The sequence below is a fragment of the Salmo trutta genome, chromosome 2 (genome assembly GCF_901001165.1).
Source record: "Salmo trutta chromosome 2, fSalTru1.1, whole genome shotgun sequence".
Classification (NCBI taxonomy): Eukaryota; Metazoa; Chordata; class Actinopteri; order Salmoniformes; family Salmonidae; genus Salmo; species Salmo trutta.
In genome coordinates this window covers 12,479,673-12,500,847 of record NC_042958.1, presented here as the reverse complement: position 1 = coordinate 12,500,847, position 21,175 = coordinate 12,479,673, and the positions used below count along the sequence as shown (strand labels likewise).

The window sequence follows — 21,175 nt, the reverse complement described above, 5'->3', positions numbered from 1 at the left end:
CTATTTCACAATAATCTGTGATTATGGATTGATGTAAACAGTGGTCCTCGTTTATGTTCCATGTAGTAGCGGTGCATGGGTAAAAAATAAATAAATCACTGGTGAAGCCAAGCCCCTTCCCCAAAAAAGCCATATTACAACCTATGTATTGTGATATTTGCGTCGTTTGCTCTATAACCTGTTAATTCATATGCCTTGCGACCTTGATATGTAGGCCTAAGGCTGAGACAATAACAAGATACAGTGGTAGAATAACTTAAACCTCACCTTTGTTTCATTACAAAACCGGAGAGCAACCTCTGTCGGTGAAGTCCACAAAGCATATTGCATATAACAGTTACATGACCTACAGCATTATCAAGCAAGTTAATGTTTCCGACATTTTCGGACTACTGAACAACTATTGATTTACCACCACGGAGAGTTACCTCAAGTCTCAAAGAAAACAGGAGCTGCCTCCACTATTCCAGCACCATTTCAACATCACCTATGCTCAGTCTAACACGGTCAAAACTAAAAGATATTAAAAACAATTTTGTCCAATCAACGTAAGCTAAATATGATGTGGCTGTCCATGGTTCTGATTTCTGAGAGAGAGTGTGTGTGTGTGTGTGTGCATTCATGCAAGTAGAAAAAACATGTTGACTCACACTACTTGTAGAGAAATCCAATGTCATCCTCTCATGTTGATGAAACGGTCGCTGACTGTCATACAGTATTTTTTGATGTCCTAGGTTACCTGGCTAAAATGCTTGCTCGCTAGCCTAACTTGCTTTCATGGGCAACAATGAGCCAGCTAGTTAACGTTAGCCTTCTACATGTAGCTACATTTGAACTTCCATCCTCTCAGGCCAGGGGTACAATGTATGAATTCATGGTTGGATCAGAATCACCGTTATAATCATTGGCCAGTACAGAGAATTAGGCAAAAGCACAAGTCCAAATCCTTATCTCCATCCATGGGTAATTTAGGAAAGTGCCCATTTTAGCTAGCTAGTCACCGGAGGACAACAACACAATGAGAGGCAATAATTCAAGTTGTTTCTGTCAATGACGTTTGGCTCTTAATGTGATTGAAGCCAATTCCATTGACACTGTTTTTTAGTCCGCCAGGACCATTCACAGTTGAGCTCACTCAGTTTAGCTCAATGCTGATTGGCTATTATTTTGTACTTTTTTTTATCAAGTGAGGCCAAATTCTCGCTGGTTTCCATTGCGTTCAATGCTACAGGCAGTAAATGTTATACTCTTTTTGACCAGACAGCATCAGATATATGGCCTACACATACAGAGGGGCGCTGTTTCGCTCGCTCGGATGCTTTCTCCGGTGAGATACATTCAGCCTCTTGCAAATTGAAGGGAAAGCTTGGCTTCCCTTGGCATCCATGAATAGACGCCAGTGGTTCCACGCTGAGAAAAACAAAGCATGTGGCCATGTCAGTGAGGCGTCGGTACATGTTAGAGTGAACGCTCTCTAAAATGTATGGCCAGCTATATTGATTCAAATGAGCAAACCACGGGTACACAGTCAAGCAAATGGGACAGCTGAGCAGGCCAGGACCACTGCAGAACACCCACAGAGACTGAATGCCATTGCCAGGTACGGTGCCATCCCCTCCTAATGAATATTAACACAGGGACATTATCATCAGCAGGCCTGGTCTGTCTTCCAACTAACAGATGCTCCAAGGTCATCAGTGCATGTTAGAGTGGCCTTAAATGGCATCCCGGCAGCCATTTACAAACGCAATGAGAATTTACTGTCTGTGTGATTTAGTAAAACATTTAATGAAGTCAGTACAGAACCAGTCAGAGAGGACAGATGGGGACAGGAGTTGGAAATAAAATAAATGTATCACTTGAAGAGAACAGTCCCCCCCCCCCCCCCCCCCCCCCCATGCCCCAGGTCGATCTCCTGGGCTAAAACATTGGCCTAAACAACCATAATCCAAAACAATCTGGCAATAATCCATCTAAAATGTGAGTGATAAAGTCCTCTCCTCCACCAAGTATCCCTCTCTAAACATGTCGGGGTTTTTTTCTTCGTTTAAGGGCAAATGCAGACTATGATAAATCTTTCAGCAGCATAGATTCTTCTGCCAACCTGATTGACTCTACACAATCAGACATAATTCTGTTTGGTTATGTTTTTTACAAGCTGGACTCAACACTTCAAAACAGGGTCTCATTTGAAACAAACACTTTATCAAGGCTTTCTACAGTAGAACATGCATAAAGACTTCATAAATTTCCGAAGCATCTTTCTAGACCTTACAAAGAGGATATTATATGGCTTCAGCAAAGAATATCTTCACTTTCCAATATTTTTCACTTACCCTGTATCAGGGATCAAGGTAAGACCCAGATGCAGACTGTCGAAGTAACAATGTTTATTATAGCAACAGGGGCAGACAACAGCAGGCCAAGGCAGGCAACAACAGGTCAAGGCAGGCAACAACAGGTCAAGGCAGGCAACAACAGGTCAAGGCAGGCAACAACAGGTCAAGGCAGGCAACAACAGGTCAAGGCAGGCAACAACAGGTCAAGGCAGGCAACAACAGGTCAAGGCAGGCAACAGCAGGTCAAGGCAGGCAGGGGTCAATAATCCAGAGTATAGGGGCAAAGGTACAGGATGGCAGGTAGGGTCAGGTCAGGCAGAGGTCAGTAATTCAGAGGTGGGGTAAAGGTACAGGATGGCAGGCGCGCTCAGGGTCAGGCAGAGTAGTCCGGCAGGCAGCCTCAGAGACAGGACAGGCAAGGGTCAAAACCAGGGGGTCGAGAAGAGCGAGACTGGGAAAAAGTGGGAGCTGAGAAAACCGCTGGTTGACTTGACAAACTAGATGAACTGGCAATGGACAAACAGAGAACACAGGTATAAATACACAGGGGATAATGGGGAAGATGGGCGACACCTGCAGGGGGGTGGAGACAATCACAAGGACAGGTGAAACAGATCAGGGTGTGACACCCTGAAAGTATTCTATGTGGCCAGGGAGACTGTGCTCCACGGTTCAGATGTATTTCAAAAGCCACTGCTAATTTAAACTGACCCAAAAGGCTTTAAGGTCATTTTTTCAAGAATATTTGTCCAGGCAATGTTTGGCAGTGAATTTACATTTACATTTACATTTAAGTCATTTAGCAGACGCTCTTATCCAGAGCGACTTACAAATTGGTGCATTCACCTTATGATATCCAGTGGAACAACCACTTTACAATAGTGCATCTACATTTTTTAAGGGGGGGTGGTTAGAAGGATTACTTTATCCTATCCTAGGTATTCCTTAAAGAGGTGGGGTTTCAGGTGTCTCCGGAAGGTGGTGATTGACTCCGCTGTCCTGGCGTCGTGAGGGAGCTTGTTCCACCATAGGGGTGCCAGAGCAGCGAACAGTTTTGACTGGGCTGAGCGGGAACTGTGCTTCCGCAGAGGTAGGGGGGCCAGCAGGCCAGAGGTGGATGAACGCAGTGCCCTTGTTTGGGTGTAGGGCCTGATCAGAGCCTGAAGGTACGGAGGTGCCGTTCCCCTCACAGCTCCGTAGGCAAGCACCATGGTCTTGTAGCGGATGCGAGCTTCAACTGGAAGCCAGTGGAGAGAGCGGAGGAGCGGGGTGACGTGAGAGAACTTGGGAAGGTTGAACACCAGACGGGCTGCGGCGTTCTGGATGAGTTGTAGGGGTTTAATGGCACAGGCAGGGAGCCCAGCCAACAGCGAGTTGCAGTAATCCAGACGGGAGATGACAAGTGCCTGGATTAGGACCTGCGCCGCTTCCTGTGTGAGGCAGGGTCGTACTCTGCGAATGTTGTAGAGCATGAACCTACAGGATCGGGTCACCGCCTTGATGTTAGTGGAGAACAACAGGGTGTTGTCCAGGGTCACGCCAAGGTTCTTAGCACTCTGGGAGGAGGACACAATGGAGTTGTCAACCGTGATGGCGAGATCATGGAACGGGCAGTCCTTCCCCGGGAGGAAGAGCAGCTCCGTCTTGCCGAGGTTCAGCTTGAGGTGGTGATCCGTCCTCCACACTGATATGTCTGCCAGACATGCAGAGATGCGATTCGCCACCTGGTTATCAGAAGGGGGAAAGGAGAAGATTAATTGTGTGTCGTCTGCATAGCAATGATAGGAGAGACCATGTGAGGATATGACAGAGCCAAGTGACTTGGTGTATAGCGAGAATAGGAGAGGGCCTAGAACAGAGCCCTGGGGGACACCAGTGGTGAGAGCACGTGGTGCGGAGACAGATTCTCGCCACGCCACCTGGTAGGAGCGACCTGTCAGGTAGGACGCAATCCAAGCGTGGGCCGCGCCGGAGATGCCCAACTCGGAGAGGGTGGAGAGGAGGATCTGATGGTTCACAGTATCGAAGGCAGCAGATATTACATGCCAACAATTTGACATGTAATGTTGGCATTGAGGGTTGGTTTTGTTCTGGCATTGCGAGTAGGAAGCTTGGAACGTGTTCGCTTTCCTTACAGGAGAAATACATCTGAATCTGAATAACCGTCTCCTCAGCTCTTCTCTTACACCAAATGTAAAGGGCTGCTGGAAATACTGTTATAGATCACTTTATATAATCGGAACCTTTTTAGTTTCTGAACAGAACATAGTTGACTAACCTACAGTATAGCCTATCTTAGAAATATAACTTTGCGCTGCCATTCTCTGATCATGCACTTCATAGCTTATAGCCTATAGGCTATGGATCATTTGATTGAGACCACACTAAATAGCCTATAGGCACACTTGATATTGAGCGCTCAGCTGAGAATTAGAGATGAGGGGCGGCATCAGGCACACATTGATATATAGCCTAATAAGCAACAAATTCTGAGAAATATAGAAATGCAATCAATTACAAATGGCATGACCCTCCCCTCAAATAGACTGAAATTGAAAATGCATGAAACTTCCCCATTTTCCTCCAGGTAACCATCCTGTACATTTCGATCCATCCCTTAATAAGATGCCTCTTGAATGCTCCTTGTGGATGGAAATGTGACCATTGTCGGGCTCCCGAGTGGCACAACAGTCTACGGCACTGCATCTCAGTGCTAGAGGCTTCACTACAGATCCTGGTTCAATTCCAGGCTGTATCACAACCGGCCGTGATTGGAGTCCCATAGGGCGGCGCACAATTGGCCCAGCGTTGTCCGGGTTAGAGTTTGGCCGGGGTAGGCCGTCATTGTAAGTAAGAATTTGTTCTTAACTGACTTGTCTACTTAAATAAAGGTTAAATAAATACAAATAAAATAGTTACGAAAGAGTCAACATCAGCTTTTATAAGAATTCATTGGTCCTTCTAATGATAGGTAAGATTTTGCCGGTTTTAAATGATAAAAGACAACACAGCACACAGCCTCAAATTCTTGGTAAACATAAATCCTAATTTCACATATTCCATCACTTTTCAGTCTGTGGTCAATGTGTTTTACCATAGTTTTTTTACAATAATATCCAAGCCAAAAAGCTATTCCAGAGTTACCATACAACCAATCCATTGACTTTACAGCAACCTCCCTTATCTCGGCAATCAGGTAGCTTATGTCCATATGGAGACACAATTTATACGCTTGATCGAGGCTCATTCGATTTGCAGCACTTAGGTGGAGGTCTTCTGAAAGCAATGACGGGTTTGGCTGACGTCAAACCACACTGCTAGTGTGAAAGGCATTGGAGAGGAAACTGAAGATAAATATAGAACTAACCACTTGTTTTGACTAGTTTCATCGAACAGGGGCTGATATGATCTGTCTTGACTAGTTTCATCGAACAGGGGCTGATATGATCTGTTTTGACTAGTTTCATCGAACAGGGGCTGATATGATCTGTTTTGACTAGTTTCATCGAACAGGGGCTGATATGATCTGTTTTGACTAGTTTCATCGAACAGGGGCTGATATGATCTGTTTTGACTAGTTTCATCGAACAGGGGCTGATATGATCTGTCTTGACTAGTTTCATCGAACAGGGGCTGATATGATCTGTCTTGACTAGTTTCATCGAACAGGGTCTGATATGATCTGTCTTGACTAGTTTCATCGAACAGGGGCTGATATGATCTGTTTTGACTAGTTTCATCGAACAGGGGCTGATATGATCTGTTTTGACTAGTTTCATCGAACAGGGGCTGATATGATCTGTCTTGACTAGTTTCATCGAACAGGGGCTGATATGATCTGTCTTGACTAGTTTCATCGAACAGGGGCTGATATGATCTGTTTTGACTAGTTTCATCGAACAGGGGCTGATATGATCTGTTTTGACTAGTTTCATCGAACAGGGGCTGATATGATCTGTCTTGACTAGTTTCATCGAACAGGGGCTGATATGATCTGTCTTGACTAGTTTCATCGAACAGGGGCTGATATGATCTGTTTTGACTAGTTTCATCGAACAGGGGCTGATATGATCTGTTTTGACTAGTTTCATCGAACAGGGGCTGATATGATCTGTTTTGACTAGTTTCATCGAACAGGGGCTGATATGATCTGTTTTGACTAGTTTCATCGAACAGGGGCTGATATGATCTGTTTTGCTAGTTTCATCGAACAGGGGCTGATATGATCTGTTTTGACTAGTTTCATCGAACAGGGGCTGATATGATCTTGTTTTGACTAGTTTCATCGAACAGGGGCTGATATGATCTGTTTTGACTAGTTTCATCGAACAGGGGCTGATATGATCTGTTTTGACTAGTTTCATCGAACAGGGGCTGATATGATCTGTTTTGCTAGTTTCATCGAACAGGGGCTGATATGATCTGTTTTGACTAGTTTCATCGAACAGGGGCTGATATGATCTGTTTTGCTAGTTTCATCGAACAGGGGCTGATATGATCTGTTTTGACTAGTTTCATCGAACAGGGGCTGATATGATCTGTCTTGACTAGTTTCATCGAACAGGGGCTGATATGATCTGTTTTGACTAGTTTCATCGAACAGGGGCTGATATGATCTGTTTTGACTAGTTTCATCGAACAGGGGCTGATATGATCTGTCTTGACTAGTTTCATCGAACAGGGGCTGATATGATCTGTCTTGACTAGTTTCATCGAACAGGGGCTGATATGATCTGTTTTGACTAGTTTCATCGAACAGGGGCTGATATGATCTGTTTTGACTAGTTTCATCGAACAGGGGCTGATATGATCTGTTTTGACTAGTTTCATCGAACAGGGGCTGATATGATCTGTTTTGACTAGTTTCATCGAACAGGGGCTGATATGATCTGTTTTGACTAGTTTCATCGAACAGGGGCTGATATGATCTGTTTTGCTAGTTTCATCGAACAGGGGCTGATATGATCTGTTTTGACTAGTTTCATCGAACAGGGGCTGATATGATCTTGTTTTGACTAGTTTCATCGAACAGGGGCTGATATGATCTGTTTTGACTAGTTTCATCGAACAGGGGCTGATATGATCTGTTTTGACTAGTTTCATCGAACAGGGGCTGATATGATCTGTTTTGCTAGTTTCATCGAACAGGGGCTGATATGATCTGTTTTGACTAGTTTCATCGAACAGGGGCTGATATGATCTGTTTTGCTAGTTTCATCGAACAGGGGCTGATATGATCTGTTTTGACTAGTTTCATCGAACAGGGGCTGATATGATCTGTTTTGCTAGGTGAGCATCATGGCTGGGACCCCATGTCACCTAGATGGCTATTATCTCGGCTCTAATCACCCATTTAGCGCCTAAACGTGTACTATACCAAGCCTTGAAAGTGCAGCTCATTTGTGTCATGTTTATGTTCTAATGGGTTGCTTTTAGTGCACTTTGTAAGACACACAGAAATTGACCCTAATGAGGCAGCCTGGGTACAACTAGTAGCTAATGAAGTAAACAATGAGGAGGACACACACATCTGGCCACAGGGTCTGTGTCATTAGTTTCCTAGGCATATGGCTACTCCATAATTTCCCACAGTGAAATAAACACATTTGTCCTATTTAAAAACAAACAGAAAGTTACAAGGGCTTTATAACATATTCTTAAAGGCTTCATAAGCACTACATAGATTCTTCACAAATCATCTATTGGCTTGTGTCATACTCTATAAAGGAGGGCATACTTATGGGTATATGAGGTAGTGGACTATGTCTCATGTATCTAAGTAGTGCTTATGAAGGCTTTATGAATGCTCTATATGTTGTTGTTCATTTAAAGTGGGACCAGCCTATTTGTCTGTTGACTAGATTGATGTAACGATCACGTGAGACCACAAACCAGTCTCTGATAGAGTATTATGAAACAAGATGCAGGACTTTAGCCTCTATCTATCTATAGAGAGAGAGAGAGATAACTTTTTTTGCAGAGTAAGAATTTGAGGTATAAACCCTCCCTATTTCTCAGTTTAGACACATCCTACCTAAGTAGCTGAGCGTATGGTAAAAGCTATTCTGCTAAACAGACCCCTGAACTCTTCTTATCCCCTGAAATAGAGAATAAATGTTGAGATACAGAGAACATGATTTTCAGTCTAATCCATGGCCCCAGATTCCCCTCACCCTGCCTTCTGATTGGCTAATCACTTTGTGGTCCTCTGCCCTCTGATCGGCTAAACAGTTTGTGTTCCTCTGCCCTTTGGACCAGGGATTGGCCAACCACCCTCCTGGAGAGATACTGGGAGGGCAAGCTTTTGTTCCAGCTCTGCCTTAACACACCTGAATCTACTAATCAGCTGCTCATAGGCTGTTAGAGCAAGATTGGAACAAAAGCCTGTATGCCCAGTTTTTTTTTAACCCTTTGTGTTCCTCTGCTCTCTCCGCAGTGAGTACCACCTTTTCTCGCTGTGCACGGAGACCAACGCCGAGCGCATCAACTGCTACTGGCCCAACCCGCTGGTGGAGAGCTACATCATCCGGATCCACAAGCACTTCTTCTCCAACTGCACCCTGGAGAGGGTGATCCTGGTGGACCCGCCGGACGACACACTCACCATCCTCATCCTCATCCCTGTCTTCCTCACCCTGGCCATGATCGCGCTGGTGGTGTGGTGCAGCAAGCGCAGCGACATCCTGGCTTAGAATGTCGGTTGGTTTGGTTCCCATGTGACTGTCCAGCATGTCCAGAGATCCATAAACGTCTTTATTGAACCATAGATGAGGTATTGGGTTAGGGAAGACAGGTAGGGAACCTACGGAGGGAACTTTTGTTTGTTCATTGTGTCATTTCAGGATTATGGTGGATTGAAGGGATTAAAAGAAGCCACTTAACGCCTTCGAAGGAGATGCATCCAAACTCCATTTTTCGAGCTCGGGACTGTCCAAGGCCTTTTGATAGATATACTGTACCCAAGGACCCAAGACACATACGAGACATTTATGATTGTTGATACTTGGTATGAAATGGGACTGAGGCCCAGGGACTGCTTAAATATCATAATTTATAAGACATGGTTAAACTTTTAAATATATTCTCATGAAGAAGTCTTCTCAATAGAACATAGACAAGCTGAGACCTGAATATGTACAGTTCTTTTCTGTACCAGTGCCGTCTACTGTATAGAAACTACATTTTGATCCCGTATCGCCGCCATGCTTTCTGTACAGTACTGTTTCTTCTTCACGCTTCCTCATCTGTTCTTATGTGCTGTCACTATCGGGTCAAGCTGCACAGACGGATAAAAAAATAGAAAAAAATGGATTTTACCCTAACCCTGATTTAATTTTGCCCAAACCTTAACCACATCCCTAACCTTATGCCTAACCCAAAGCTTAAATTCAGACAAAAAAGCATATTTTCATGTTCATACATGTTTGTGATATAGGGAATTGAGTGTGAACAAGCCCTATATGTGTACCTTATGATAGAGCAGTTGTTCTCTTGCAGTGTTTGTGGGGCGCCGGCGAGCACACACTGAATCTACCTTCATTATTTCTCATGTCTCTGGGTTGTCGTGGCAATACCGCAGAAGTTGTTATCACTGATTGCACTGCTTATTTGGTGTAACATCAGCAGGAATTCTGCTCACGCTAATTTGTATTTAATTCTGCTGTTTAATCGTTCCGGGGAGGTGTGGGAGGTAGGAACGTAAATCACTGTCAAGATTAGGGACTCATTTTGAGATCATTTCCTTTTGCCAGAAGTAAACTTTTGGTATTGAGGAGCTATTAGATAATTTGCTGTACTGCTATTTAATGTTTTAATTAAATGACTTAGAATAAGGCCCTGCTTTGGTTATTAATCAACATGTCCATGGTGAAATGTTCTGCCTCTTTCTGCCCTCTGCCTTTCCAAACAATTCCTACCTCTACAAATTGCATTCATCTTTGAGATGTAGTACATGTCCTTACCGGTTCGAAGCAAAACTCCTATGCAACTCTGAAAATGTATTAGTAAGGTTTCTAGAGGTCATAACAAAATAATATTGTTTTGACATTTCAAGTGTAAACATAGTTAAATGCGATCAATTCTGCTTAAAACTACACTATACAGTGCCATCAGAAAGTATTCAGACACCATGACTTTTTCCACATTTTGTTAAGTTACAGCCTTATTCTAAAATTTGATAAATCCTTTTTTCCCCTCATCAATCTACACACAATCCCCATAATGACAAACCAAAAACAGGTTTTTAGATTTTTTCCCCCAAAAATAAAATAAAAATAAACATGAAATATTACATTTACATACGTATTCAGACCCTTTACTTAGTACTTTGCTGAAGCACCTTTGGCAGCGATTACAGCATCGAGTGATGCGGTTCCTTAGACTGCTGTGCCACTTGGGAGCCCAAAGCTATTTTCAGGTCTCTCCAGAGACGTTAGATCGGGTTCAAGTCAAAGCTCTGTGTCACGGTTGTCGTAGTGATGAGACCAAAATGCCGCAGGTATGTGTATACTCATCTTCTTTATTAAAAGGAAAGAAGGCAAACCCAAAATAAACACGTATACAAAAAGAAACACACCGACAATAAACAGTCCTGTAAGGCTTGACGCTATACACGGAACAATCTCCCACAAATGACAAACACACCCTAATATATGGGACTCTCAATCAAAGGCAAATAGACAACACCTGCCTTCAACTGAGAGTCCCAACCCCAATTAACCAAACATATAAACAGACACACTAGACTAAACATAGAATACATGAAAATCAACCAGTGCCCAAAAACCCCGGAATACTTAAATCAAATGCCCTTCTAGAAAAACACCACCCTGAACCACATAAAACAAATACCATCTGCCACGTCCTGACCAAACTACAATAACAATTAACCCTTATACTGGCCAGGACGTGACACTCTGGCTTTGCCACTCAAGGACATTCAGAAACTTGTCGCTAAGCCACTTCTGCATTGTCTTGGCTGTGTGCTTAGGGTCGTTGTCCTGTTGGAAGGTGAACATTCGCCACAGTCTAAGGTCCTGAGAGCTCTGAGCTGGTTTTCATGAAGGATCTCTCTGTACTTTGCTCTGTTCATCTTTGCCTCAATCCTGAATAGTCTCCCAGTCCCTGCTGCTGAAAAACATCCACAGAGCATGATGCTGCCACCACCATGCTTCACCGTAGGGATGATGCCAGGTTTCCTCCACATGTGACGTTTGCCATTCAGGCCAAAGAGGTCAATCTTGGTTTCATCAGACCAGAAAACCTTGTTTCTCATGGTCAAAGAGTCTTTAGGTGCCTTTTGGCAAACTCCAAGCGGGCTGTCATGTGCCTTTTACTGAGGAGTGGCTTCCGTCCAACCACTACCATAAAGGCCTGATTGGTGGAGGGCTGCAGAGATTGTGGTCCTTCTGGAAGGTTCTCCCATCTCCACCGAGGAACTCTAGAGCTTTGTCAGAGTGACCATCGGGTCTTTGGTCACCTCCCTGACCAAGGCCCTTCTCCCCCGATTGCTCAGTTTAGGAAGAGTCTTGGTGAATCCAAATTTCTTCCATTTAAGAATGATGGAGGCCACTGTGTTCTTGGGGACCTTCAATGCTGCAGAAATTGTTTGATACCCTTCTACAGATCTGTGCCTCAACAAATCCTGTCTCCGAGCTCTACAAACAATTCCTTTGACCTCATTACTTGGTTTTTGCTCTGGTATCCACTGTCAACTGGGGGATCTTACAGGTGTGTGCCTTTCAAAATCATGTCCAATCAATTGAATTTACCACAGGTGGACTCCAATCAAGTTTTAGAAACATCTCAATGATGATCAATGGAAACAGGATGCACCTGAGCTCCATTTTGAGTCTCATAGCAAAAGGTATACTTTAAAAAAAATGTTGTACTAAATTCGCAAAATTAAAAAAAGAATTCAAAACTATTTTTGCTTTGTCATTATGAGTTATTGTGTGTAGATGGCTGAGGAACTTTTTTTATTTAATCCATTTTAGAATAAGGCTAATGTAAAACAAATGGGAAAAAGTAAGGGGATCTGAATACTTCCCAAAGACACTGTATATACAAAAGTATGTAGACACCCCTTCAAATTAGTGGATTTGGCTATTTCAGCCACACCCGTTGCTGACAGAGTATACAATTGAGCACACAGTCATGCAATCTACATAGACAAACATTGGCAGTAGAATGGCCTTACTGAAGAGCTCACTGACTTTCACAGTGGCACCGTCATAAGATGCCACCTTTCCAAAAAGTCAGTTCTTCAAATTTCTGCCCTGCTAGAGCCAGTAAGTGCCATAAGTGCTGTTGTGAAGTGAAAACGTCTAGGAGCAACAACTGCTCAGCTGTAAAATGGCAGGCCACACAAGCTCACAGAACGAGAACGCCGAGTGCTGAAGCAAGTAAAAATCATCTCTCCTCGGTTGCAACACTAAATACCCAGTTCCAAACTATCTCTGGAAGCAACGTCAGTACAAGAACTGTTCATCGGGAGCTTCATGAAATGGGTTTCCATGGCCGAGTAGCTGCATACAAGCCTAAGATCACCATGTGCAATGCCAAGCATCGGCTGGAGTGGTGTAAAGCTCGCCGCCATTGGACTCTGGAGCAGTGGAAACATGTTCTCTGGAGTGATGAATCACGCTTCACCATCTGGCAGTCCGACAGACGAATCTGGGTTTGGCGGATGCCAGGAGAACACTACCTGCCCCAATGCATAGTGCGAACCGTAAAGTTTGGAGGAGGAGGAATAATGTTCTGGGGCTGTTTTTCATGGTTTGAGCTAGTCCCCTTTGTTCAAGTGAAGGGAAATCGTAACACTACAGCGTTCAATGACATTCTAGACCACTGGTTCCCAAACTTTTTATAGGCCCGTACCCCTTCAAACACCAGGGCACCAGGATCAACACACTCTCAAATGTTGTTTTTTGCCATCATTGTAAGCCTGCCGCACACACTACACGATACATTTATTAAACATAAGAATGAGTGTGAGTTTTTTGGGAAGTGACAAAGAGCTCTTATAGGACCAGGGCCCAAACAATAATAATATAATAATAATAATCAATAATTTTGCTCTTTATTTAGCCATCTTACATATAAAACCTTATTTGTTCATCACCAATTGTGAATAACTCACCACAGGTTAATGAGAAGGGTTTGCTTGAAAGGATGCACATCATTCTTCAATGTTGGGTTGTAGTGGAGAGTCTCAGTCTTATATCATTTTCCATAGACAGTCTGTGCCTGTATTTAGTTTTTATGCTAGTGAGGGCCGAGAATCCACTCTCACATAGGTATGTGGTTGAAAAGGCCATCAGTGTCTTAACAGTGTGATTTGCCAAGGCAGGAGAGCGGCACTATCCAGAAATCTGTCAGTGGCTTCTGATTAAATACAATTTTCACAGAACCGCTTGTTGCAATATCTTGTTCAGATATCGGACTGGAGGCAGGGCATGAAAGGGATTTTTATTTTATTTATTTATTTCACCTTTATTTAACCAGGTAGGCAAGTTGAGAACAAGTTCTCATTTACAATTGCGACCTGGCCAAGATAAAGCAAAGCAGTTCGACAACATACAAAAACACAGAGTTACACATGGAGTAAAACAACATACAATCAATGATGCAGTAGAAAAAATAAGACTATACAATGTGAGCAAATGATTAAATTTACATTTTAGTCATTTAGCAGACACTCTTATCCAGAGCAACTTACATTTCATTAAAAAAAAATCTGGGCTGGCCCCCCGTGGGAATCGAACCCACAACCCTGGCGTTGCAAACACCATGCTCTACCAACTGAGCTACAAATGATGTCAGATAAGGGAGGTAAAGGCAAAAAAGGCCATGGTGGCAAAGTAAATAAAGTATAGCAAGTAAAACACTGGAATGGTACATTTGTAGTTTGAAGAAAGTTCAAAGTTAAAATATAAATAATATGGTGCAAAGGAGCAAAATAAATAAAATAAATAAATACAGTAGGGGAAGAGGTAGTAGTTTGGTCTAAATTATAGATGGGCTATGTACAGGTGCAGTGATCTGGGAGCTGCTCTGATAGCTGGTGCTTAAAGCTAGTGAGGGAGATAAGTGTTTCCAGTTTCAGAGATTTTTGTAGTTCGTTCCAGTCATTGGCAGCAGAGAACTGGAAGGAGAGACGACCAAAGGAGGAGTTGGCTTTAGGGGTGACCAGAGAGATATACCTGCTGGAGCGCGTGCTACAGGTGGGTGCTGCTATGGTGACCAGTGAGCGGATACTTTACCTAGCAGGGTCTTGTAGATGACCTGGAGCCAATGTGTTTGGCGACGATTATGAAGCGAAGGCCAGCCAGCGAGAGCGTACAGGTCGCAGTGGTGGGTAGTATATGGGGCTTTGGTGACAAAACGGATGGCACTGTGATAGACTGCATCCAGCTTGTTGAGTAGGGTATTGGAGGCTATTTTGTAAATGACATCGCCGAAGTCGAGGATTGGTAGGATGGTCAGTTTTACGAGGGTTTGTTTGGCAGCATGAGTGAAGGATGCTTTGTTGCGAAATAGGAAGCCAATTCTAGATTTAACTTTGGATTGGAGATGATTGATGTGAGTCTGGAAGGAGAGTTTACAGTCTAACCAGACACCTAGGTATTTGTAGTTGTCCACAAATTCTAAGTCAGAACCGTCCAGAGAAGTGATGCTGGACAGGCGGGCAGGTGCAGGCAGCGATCGGTTGAAGAGCATGCATTTAGTTTTACTTGTGTTTAGGAGCAGTTGGAGACCACGGAAGGAGAGTTGAATGGATTGCATAGCGGAGAGGGTGCGGTGGGATTCGAAATGGTCGGTAATCTGTTTGCTGACTTGGCTTTCGAAGACCTTAGAAAGGCAAGGTAGGATGGATATAGGTCTGTAGCAATTTGGGTCAAGAGTGTCACCTCCTTTGAACAGGGGGATGACAGCAGCTGCTTTCCAATCTATGGGAATCTCAGACGACACGAAAGAGAGGTTGAATAGGCCAGTAATAGGGGTTGCAATAATTTCGGCAGATAATTTTAGAAAGAAAGGGTCCAGATTGTCAAGCCCAGCTGATTTGTAGGGGTCCAGATTTTGCAGCTCTTTCAGAACATCAGCTGAATGGATTTGGGAGAAGGAGAAATGGGGGAGGCTTGGGTGAGTAGCTGTGGGGGGTGCAGTGCTGTTGAATGCAGTAGGGGTAGTTAGGTGGAAAGCATGGCCAACCGTAGAAAAATGCTCATTGAAATTCTCAATTATAGTGGGCTTATCGGTGGTGACAGAGTTTCCTATCCTCAGTGCAGTGGGCAGTTGGGAGGAGGTGTTCTTATTCTCCATGGACTTTACAATGTCCCAGAACTTTTTAGAGTTTGAGTTGCAGGAAGCAAATTTCTGTTTGAAAAAGCTAGCCTTGGCGTTTCTAACTGCCTGTGTGTATTGGTTTCTAACTTCCCTGAAAAGTTGCATATCGCGGGGGCAGTTCGATGCTAATGCAGAACGCCACAGGATATTTTTGTGTTGGTTAAGGACAGTCAGGTCTGGGGAGAACCAAGGGCTATATCTGTTCCTGGTTCTAAATTTCTTGAAAGGGGCATGCTTATTTAAGATGGTGAGGAAGGCATTTAAAAAAAATAACCAGGCATCCTCTACTGACGGGATGAGGTCAATATCCTTCCAGGATACCAGGGCCAGGTCGATTAGAAAGGCTTGCTCGTTGAAATGTTTCAGGGAGCGTTTGACAGTGATGAGTGGAGGTCGTTTGACCGCTGACCCATTACGGGTGCAGGCAATGAGTCAGTGATCGCTGAGATCTTGGTTGAAAACAGCAGAGGTGTATTTAGAGGGCACGTTGGTTAGGATGATATCTATGAGGGTGCCAGTGTTTGCGGCTTTGGGGTTGTACCTGGTGGGTTCATTAATAATTTGTGTGAGATTGAGGGCATCAAGCTTGGATTGTAGGATGGCTGGGGTGTTAAGCATGTCCCAGTTTAGGTCACCTAGTAGCACGAGCTATGAAGATAGATGGGGGGCAATCAGTTCACATATGGTGTCCAGAGCACAGCTAGGGGCCGAGGGGGGTCTATAGCAGGCGGCAACGGTGAGAGACTTGTTTTTGGAGAGGTGGATTTTTAAAAGTAGAAGTTCAAATTATTTGGGTACAGACCTGGATAGCAGGACAGAACTCTGCAGGCTATCTCTGAAGTAGATTGCAACACCGCCCCCTTTGGTCGTTCTATCTTGTCTGAAAACGTTGTAGTTAGGGATGAAGATTTCAGAGTTTTTGGTGGACTTCCTAAGCCAAGATTCAGACACAGCTAGGACATCCGGGATGGCAGAGTGTGCTAAAGCAGTGAATAAAACAAACTTAGGGAGGAGGCTTCTAATGTTAACATGCATGAAACCAAGGTTATTACGGTTACAGAAGTCATCAAAAGAGAGCGCCTGGGGAGTAGGAGTGGAGCCAGGCACTGCAGGGCCTGGATTCACCTCTACATCCCCAGTGGAGCAGAGAAGAATAAGTATGAGGGTACGGCTAAAAGCTATAAAAATTGGTCGTCTGTGAGGTCCAGCATAGAGAGATAAAGGAGTAGGTTTCTGGGGGCGATAAAATAGCTTCAAGGTATAATGTACAGACAAAAGTATGGTGGGATGTGAATACAGAGGAGGTAAACCTAGGCATTTAGTGATTATGAGAGAGATATTGTCTCTAGAAACATAATTGAAACCAGAAGATGTCATAGCATGTGTGGGTGGAGGAACTGAGAGGTTGGATAAGGTATAATGAGCAGGGCTAGAGGCTCTACAGTGAAATAAGCCAATAAACACTAACCAGAACAGCAATGGACAAGGCATATTGACATTAAGGAGAGGCATGCTTAGCCGAGTGATCAGAGGGTCCAGTGAGATTCAGACAGCTAGCCAGGCCATAGGTAGCAAGCTGGTGGAAGATGGAGGGAGGTCTGTTTTTAGCCACCTCGTGCGTTTCCGTCTGTGGGTTAGTGGGGTTCCGTGTGGAAGGGGGGACCTGTCCAAGTTGGCAAAATAGTTAGTTATAGTGGCCCAAGAAAAGTGTCCGATAGACCTATTCAGATTGCAGCCGATAAGACAGCTAACGATTAGCCGGCCGCAGATGGGCGATCAGGTTACGTCGCGACGGAGGGGCCAGTTGGATAACTCCCTCGGGCAGATAACGTCGGTGGTCCAGTCGTGAAGACCCGATGGGGCTCCGCATCGGCAGTAAAAAGGGTCAGGATAGGTGATTGTAGCCCAGGAGACACTTCAGCTGGCTAGCTCAGGAAAAGCCCACGAGTGGCTGACGGAACTCCTCAGCTGCCTAGCTCAGGAATAATGTGTGTTAATTCCGGGACTGACGTTGCCAATAGTCACTCAGGCAGCAGCTAGTTAGCTGCAAGATCCAGGTGTAAATGTCCAGAGCCTGCGGTAGAAATCGGGGAAAGGAGAGAGAATAGGTCCGGTATGCTCTGGTCTGAGTCGCGTTGTACAAAAACTGGCGATAGCTTTTCGAGCTATTGACTAGCTGAACTCCAACGTTAGCCAGTGAAAATGGCTAACCTCTGGCTAGCTTCTGTTGTGGAATTCAGATTAGGTAAATAATACTTTATTTTTTAAATTGGTGAGGCGGGTTGCAGGAGAGTGCTTTGAGGTTGAGTTTTTAGAAGAAAAAATGTAAAAAGATAAGTGAAGAAAAATATGTAAATATATATATACACGGGACACGACAAGAGGAGGGTAGAGGACGTCTGAACTGCTACGCCATCTTGGATTAAGATAACGAATCTAGTTGTTTGTGTCATCCGTTTCGGGAAAGTACCTGCGTAATGCGCACCCAGCTCACTCAGGTGCTTCGCTATATCACATTTGACATTGTCCGTAAGCTTGAGTTCATTTGCACACAAAAAATTATACAATGATGGAAAGACCTGTGTGTCGTCCTTGTTAATGCAGACAGAAAAGAGCTCCAACTTCTTAATCATAGCCTCAATTTTGTCCCACACATTGAATATAGTTGCAGAGAGTCTCTGTAATCCTAGATTCAGATCATTCAGGCGAGAAAAAACATCACCCAGATAGGCCAGTCATGTGAGAAACTCGTCATCATGAAAGCGGTCAGACGTGAAAATTATGGTCAGTAAAGAAAACTTTAAGCTCGTCTCTCAATTCAAAAAAATGTGCCAATACTTTGCTCCTTGATAACCAGTGTATTTCTGTATGTTGTAAAAGAGTTACGTGGTCGCTGCCCATATCATTGCATAATGCAGAAAATACACGAGAGTTCACGGGCCCCTAAGTTAACCATTTTCACTGTAGTGTCCAAAACGTATTTCAAGCTGTCAGGCATTCCCTTGGCAGCAAGAGCCTCTCATGGATGCTGCAGTGTACCTGAGTGGCATCGGGAGCAACTGATTGCACGTGCGTTACCACTCCACTATGTCTCCCTGTTATGGCTTTTGCGCTATCAGTACAGATACCAACACATCTTGACCACCAAAGTCCATTTAATGTCACAAAGCTGTCCAGTACTTAAAACATATCCTCTCCTGTTGTCCTGGTTTCCAGTGATTTGCAGAGGAGGATGTCTTCCTTAATTGACTCCCCATAAACGTAACAGACATATACCAGGAGCTGTGCCAGGCCCGCCACGTCTGTTGACTCATCCAGCTGTAACGCATAGAATTCACTGGCTTGTATGCGAAGCAGTAATTGTTTAAAACATCTCCTGCCATGTCACTGATCCATCGTGAAACAGTGTTGTTTGATGAAGACATTGTCTGTATAGTTTTTTGTCCTTTTCCCCCAGCATTGTCCCAGCCATATCCGCGGCAGCAGGAAGAATTAAGTCCTCCACAATAGTATGGGTCTTGCCTGTTCTAGCCACTCGGTAGCTCACCATATAAGACGTTTCTAGCCCCTCCTTATTAATGGTATCTGCTGATTTTATACGTCTTACTACTCGAAAGTCGTCTTAATTCTCGCTCAAAACGCTCCCGTGGCTTATTTTTCAAATTGCCATGTTTGCGCAAGAGTGAAGGTTTCATCGAGTTGTGATATAGTACTTTTGCACATATAACACTGTGGCTGAGGAAAGGCACTACTTCCAATATAAGTGAACCCCAAATCAATGTAGTTCTCATCATATTTGCGCCTCTTCCATGGTCCAACATCCCTGTCTGTTGTTCGGTGCTTTCCCGGGTAAGGGGGCAGTAGCTCTTCGGCTGCATCAGATTCACAGCTGTCAGTGTCCATGCTAGCTGGGCTAACAACAAACGTAGAATTACTGATGCTAGCATTGAATGTGCTCGTGGAAGCAGGACAACTTGTGTCGTTGACAGGTGCAGGTGTAGTACTGCTGGTAGTAGCAGCACTACATGTTTTATTTTAAATTTAACAAGGCAAGTCAGTTAAGAACAAATTCTTATTTACAATGACTGCCTACCCCGGCCAAACCCGGACGACGCTGGGCCAATTGTGCGCAGCCCTATGGGACTCCCAATCACGACCGGATGTGATGCAGCCTGGATTCAAAACAGGGACCGCAGTGACGCCTCTTGAACTGAGATGCAGTGCCTTAGACCCCTGTGCCACTCATGAGCCCAGTTGAGCTGATATGTGTGTCTCAATGGACGCGTGCCTTACTTTTATTTAACCATTTATCCATTTTCAAGCAAACGGAATGAGCAGCAGCTACGTTTGGCTACATATGGACCATTAGTGGAATTCCGGCGAGAGAGTAACTGTTAATGTGATTGGATGTTAATTATTTGACTAGACTATCTGTATTTGACATTGTGTTGTTATTTCGCTGAACACTAGATGGTTTCATTTTATTTTTGGCAGTGAAATGAGGCTACTAAGGCAAGTAAAAACCCCAAATGTATAGCCCCATTGGAAAATCTAAATAGGACTGGCATTGTGCGTACCCCTGACCTCAACCCCATAGAAAACCTTGGGGATGAATTGGAATGCCGACTGCGAGCCAGGCCAAATCGCCGAACATCAGTGTCTGACCTCAGTAATGCTCGTGGCTGAATGGAAGCAAGTCCCTGTAGCAATGTTCCAACATCTAGTGTAAAGCCTTCCCAGAAGAGTGGAGGCTGTTATAGCAGCAAAGGGGGGACCAATTCCCATGATTCTGGAGTAAGATGTTCGACGAACAAGTGTCCACATACACTACATAACTAAAAGTATGTTGTTCTGAAAATGAGGTTAACTTCAAGGTAAAACTCAACATTGTTGATTGATACAGTCCCATATGGGCATTGATACTAACTAGGCCTTATGAATGAGTTCATATTCCTCTGTGTAAATCAGTAAAGACAAAACAGAGTCACTTTCGAAAATTGGGAGCATTTCCCATTATTATGAAATGAAAACAAACGTATGAAAAGACAAGAGAATTGATGTTGACAATGCGACTCTGATCATCAAGATGGCAAACGGAGTGATATACAATGAGAAGTGATTACTGTTAGCATTGTTTTCGGATAAACAAAGAAGAGCAAGACAACGGGCATTATTTACACTACAAGAAACAGTTCGGCATTGTATTAAGGGTTTAAAACACAAACAAAAAGACAATAGTTCATTCTGAGAAGCCGTCTTGCATTATGCCCTCAAGGATGACTTCCCAGTGCCTCCGCAGCACAAAAGTTGGACTGCAGGAAGGATATAAAATTGTTTCCCAGAGTAGGCAAAGAATTAAAGGAAATGGGCTGGCTATGATTTTAACCAAAAGAGGTACAGGAACTGCGAAGAGTGCCATACTTCCCCATACATGCATTGTTATGACTGGGTCTGCCAACGGCACTGTTCAGCTCAGAGAGTTTACC

General features: G+C 44.0%; 1 protein-coding gene across 2 annotated transcripts in view; it reads left to right on the top strand.

Moving 5' to 3' along the window:
- The window catches only part of LOC115150679 (receptor activity-modifying protein 3), a 36,702-nt gene extending 26,513 nt beyond the window's left edge, over positions 1–10,189 (top strand). For both annotated transcript variants that reach the window (XM_029694195.1, XM_029694203.1), the window contains one exon: positions 8,776–10,189. In XM_029694195.1, the coding sequence (XP_029550055.1) occupies positions 8,776–9,031 (256 nt within the window). In that variant the 3' untranslated portion in view covers positions 9,032–10,189. The remainder of the gene's footprint in view (positions 1–8,775) is intronic.
- Positions 10,190–21,175: the final 10,986 nt, after the last annotated feature.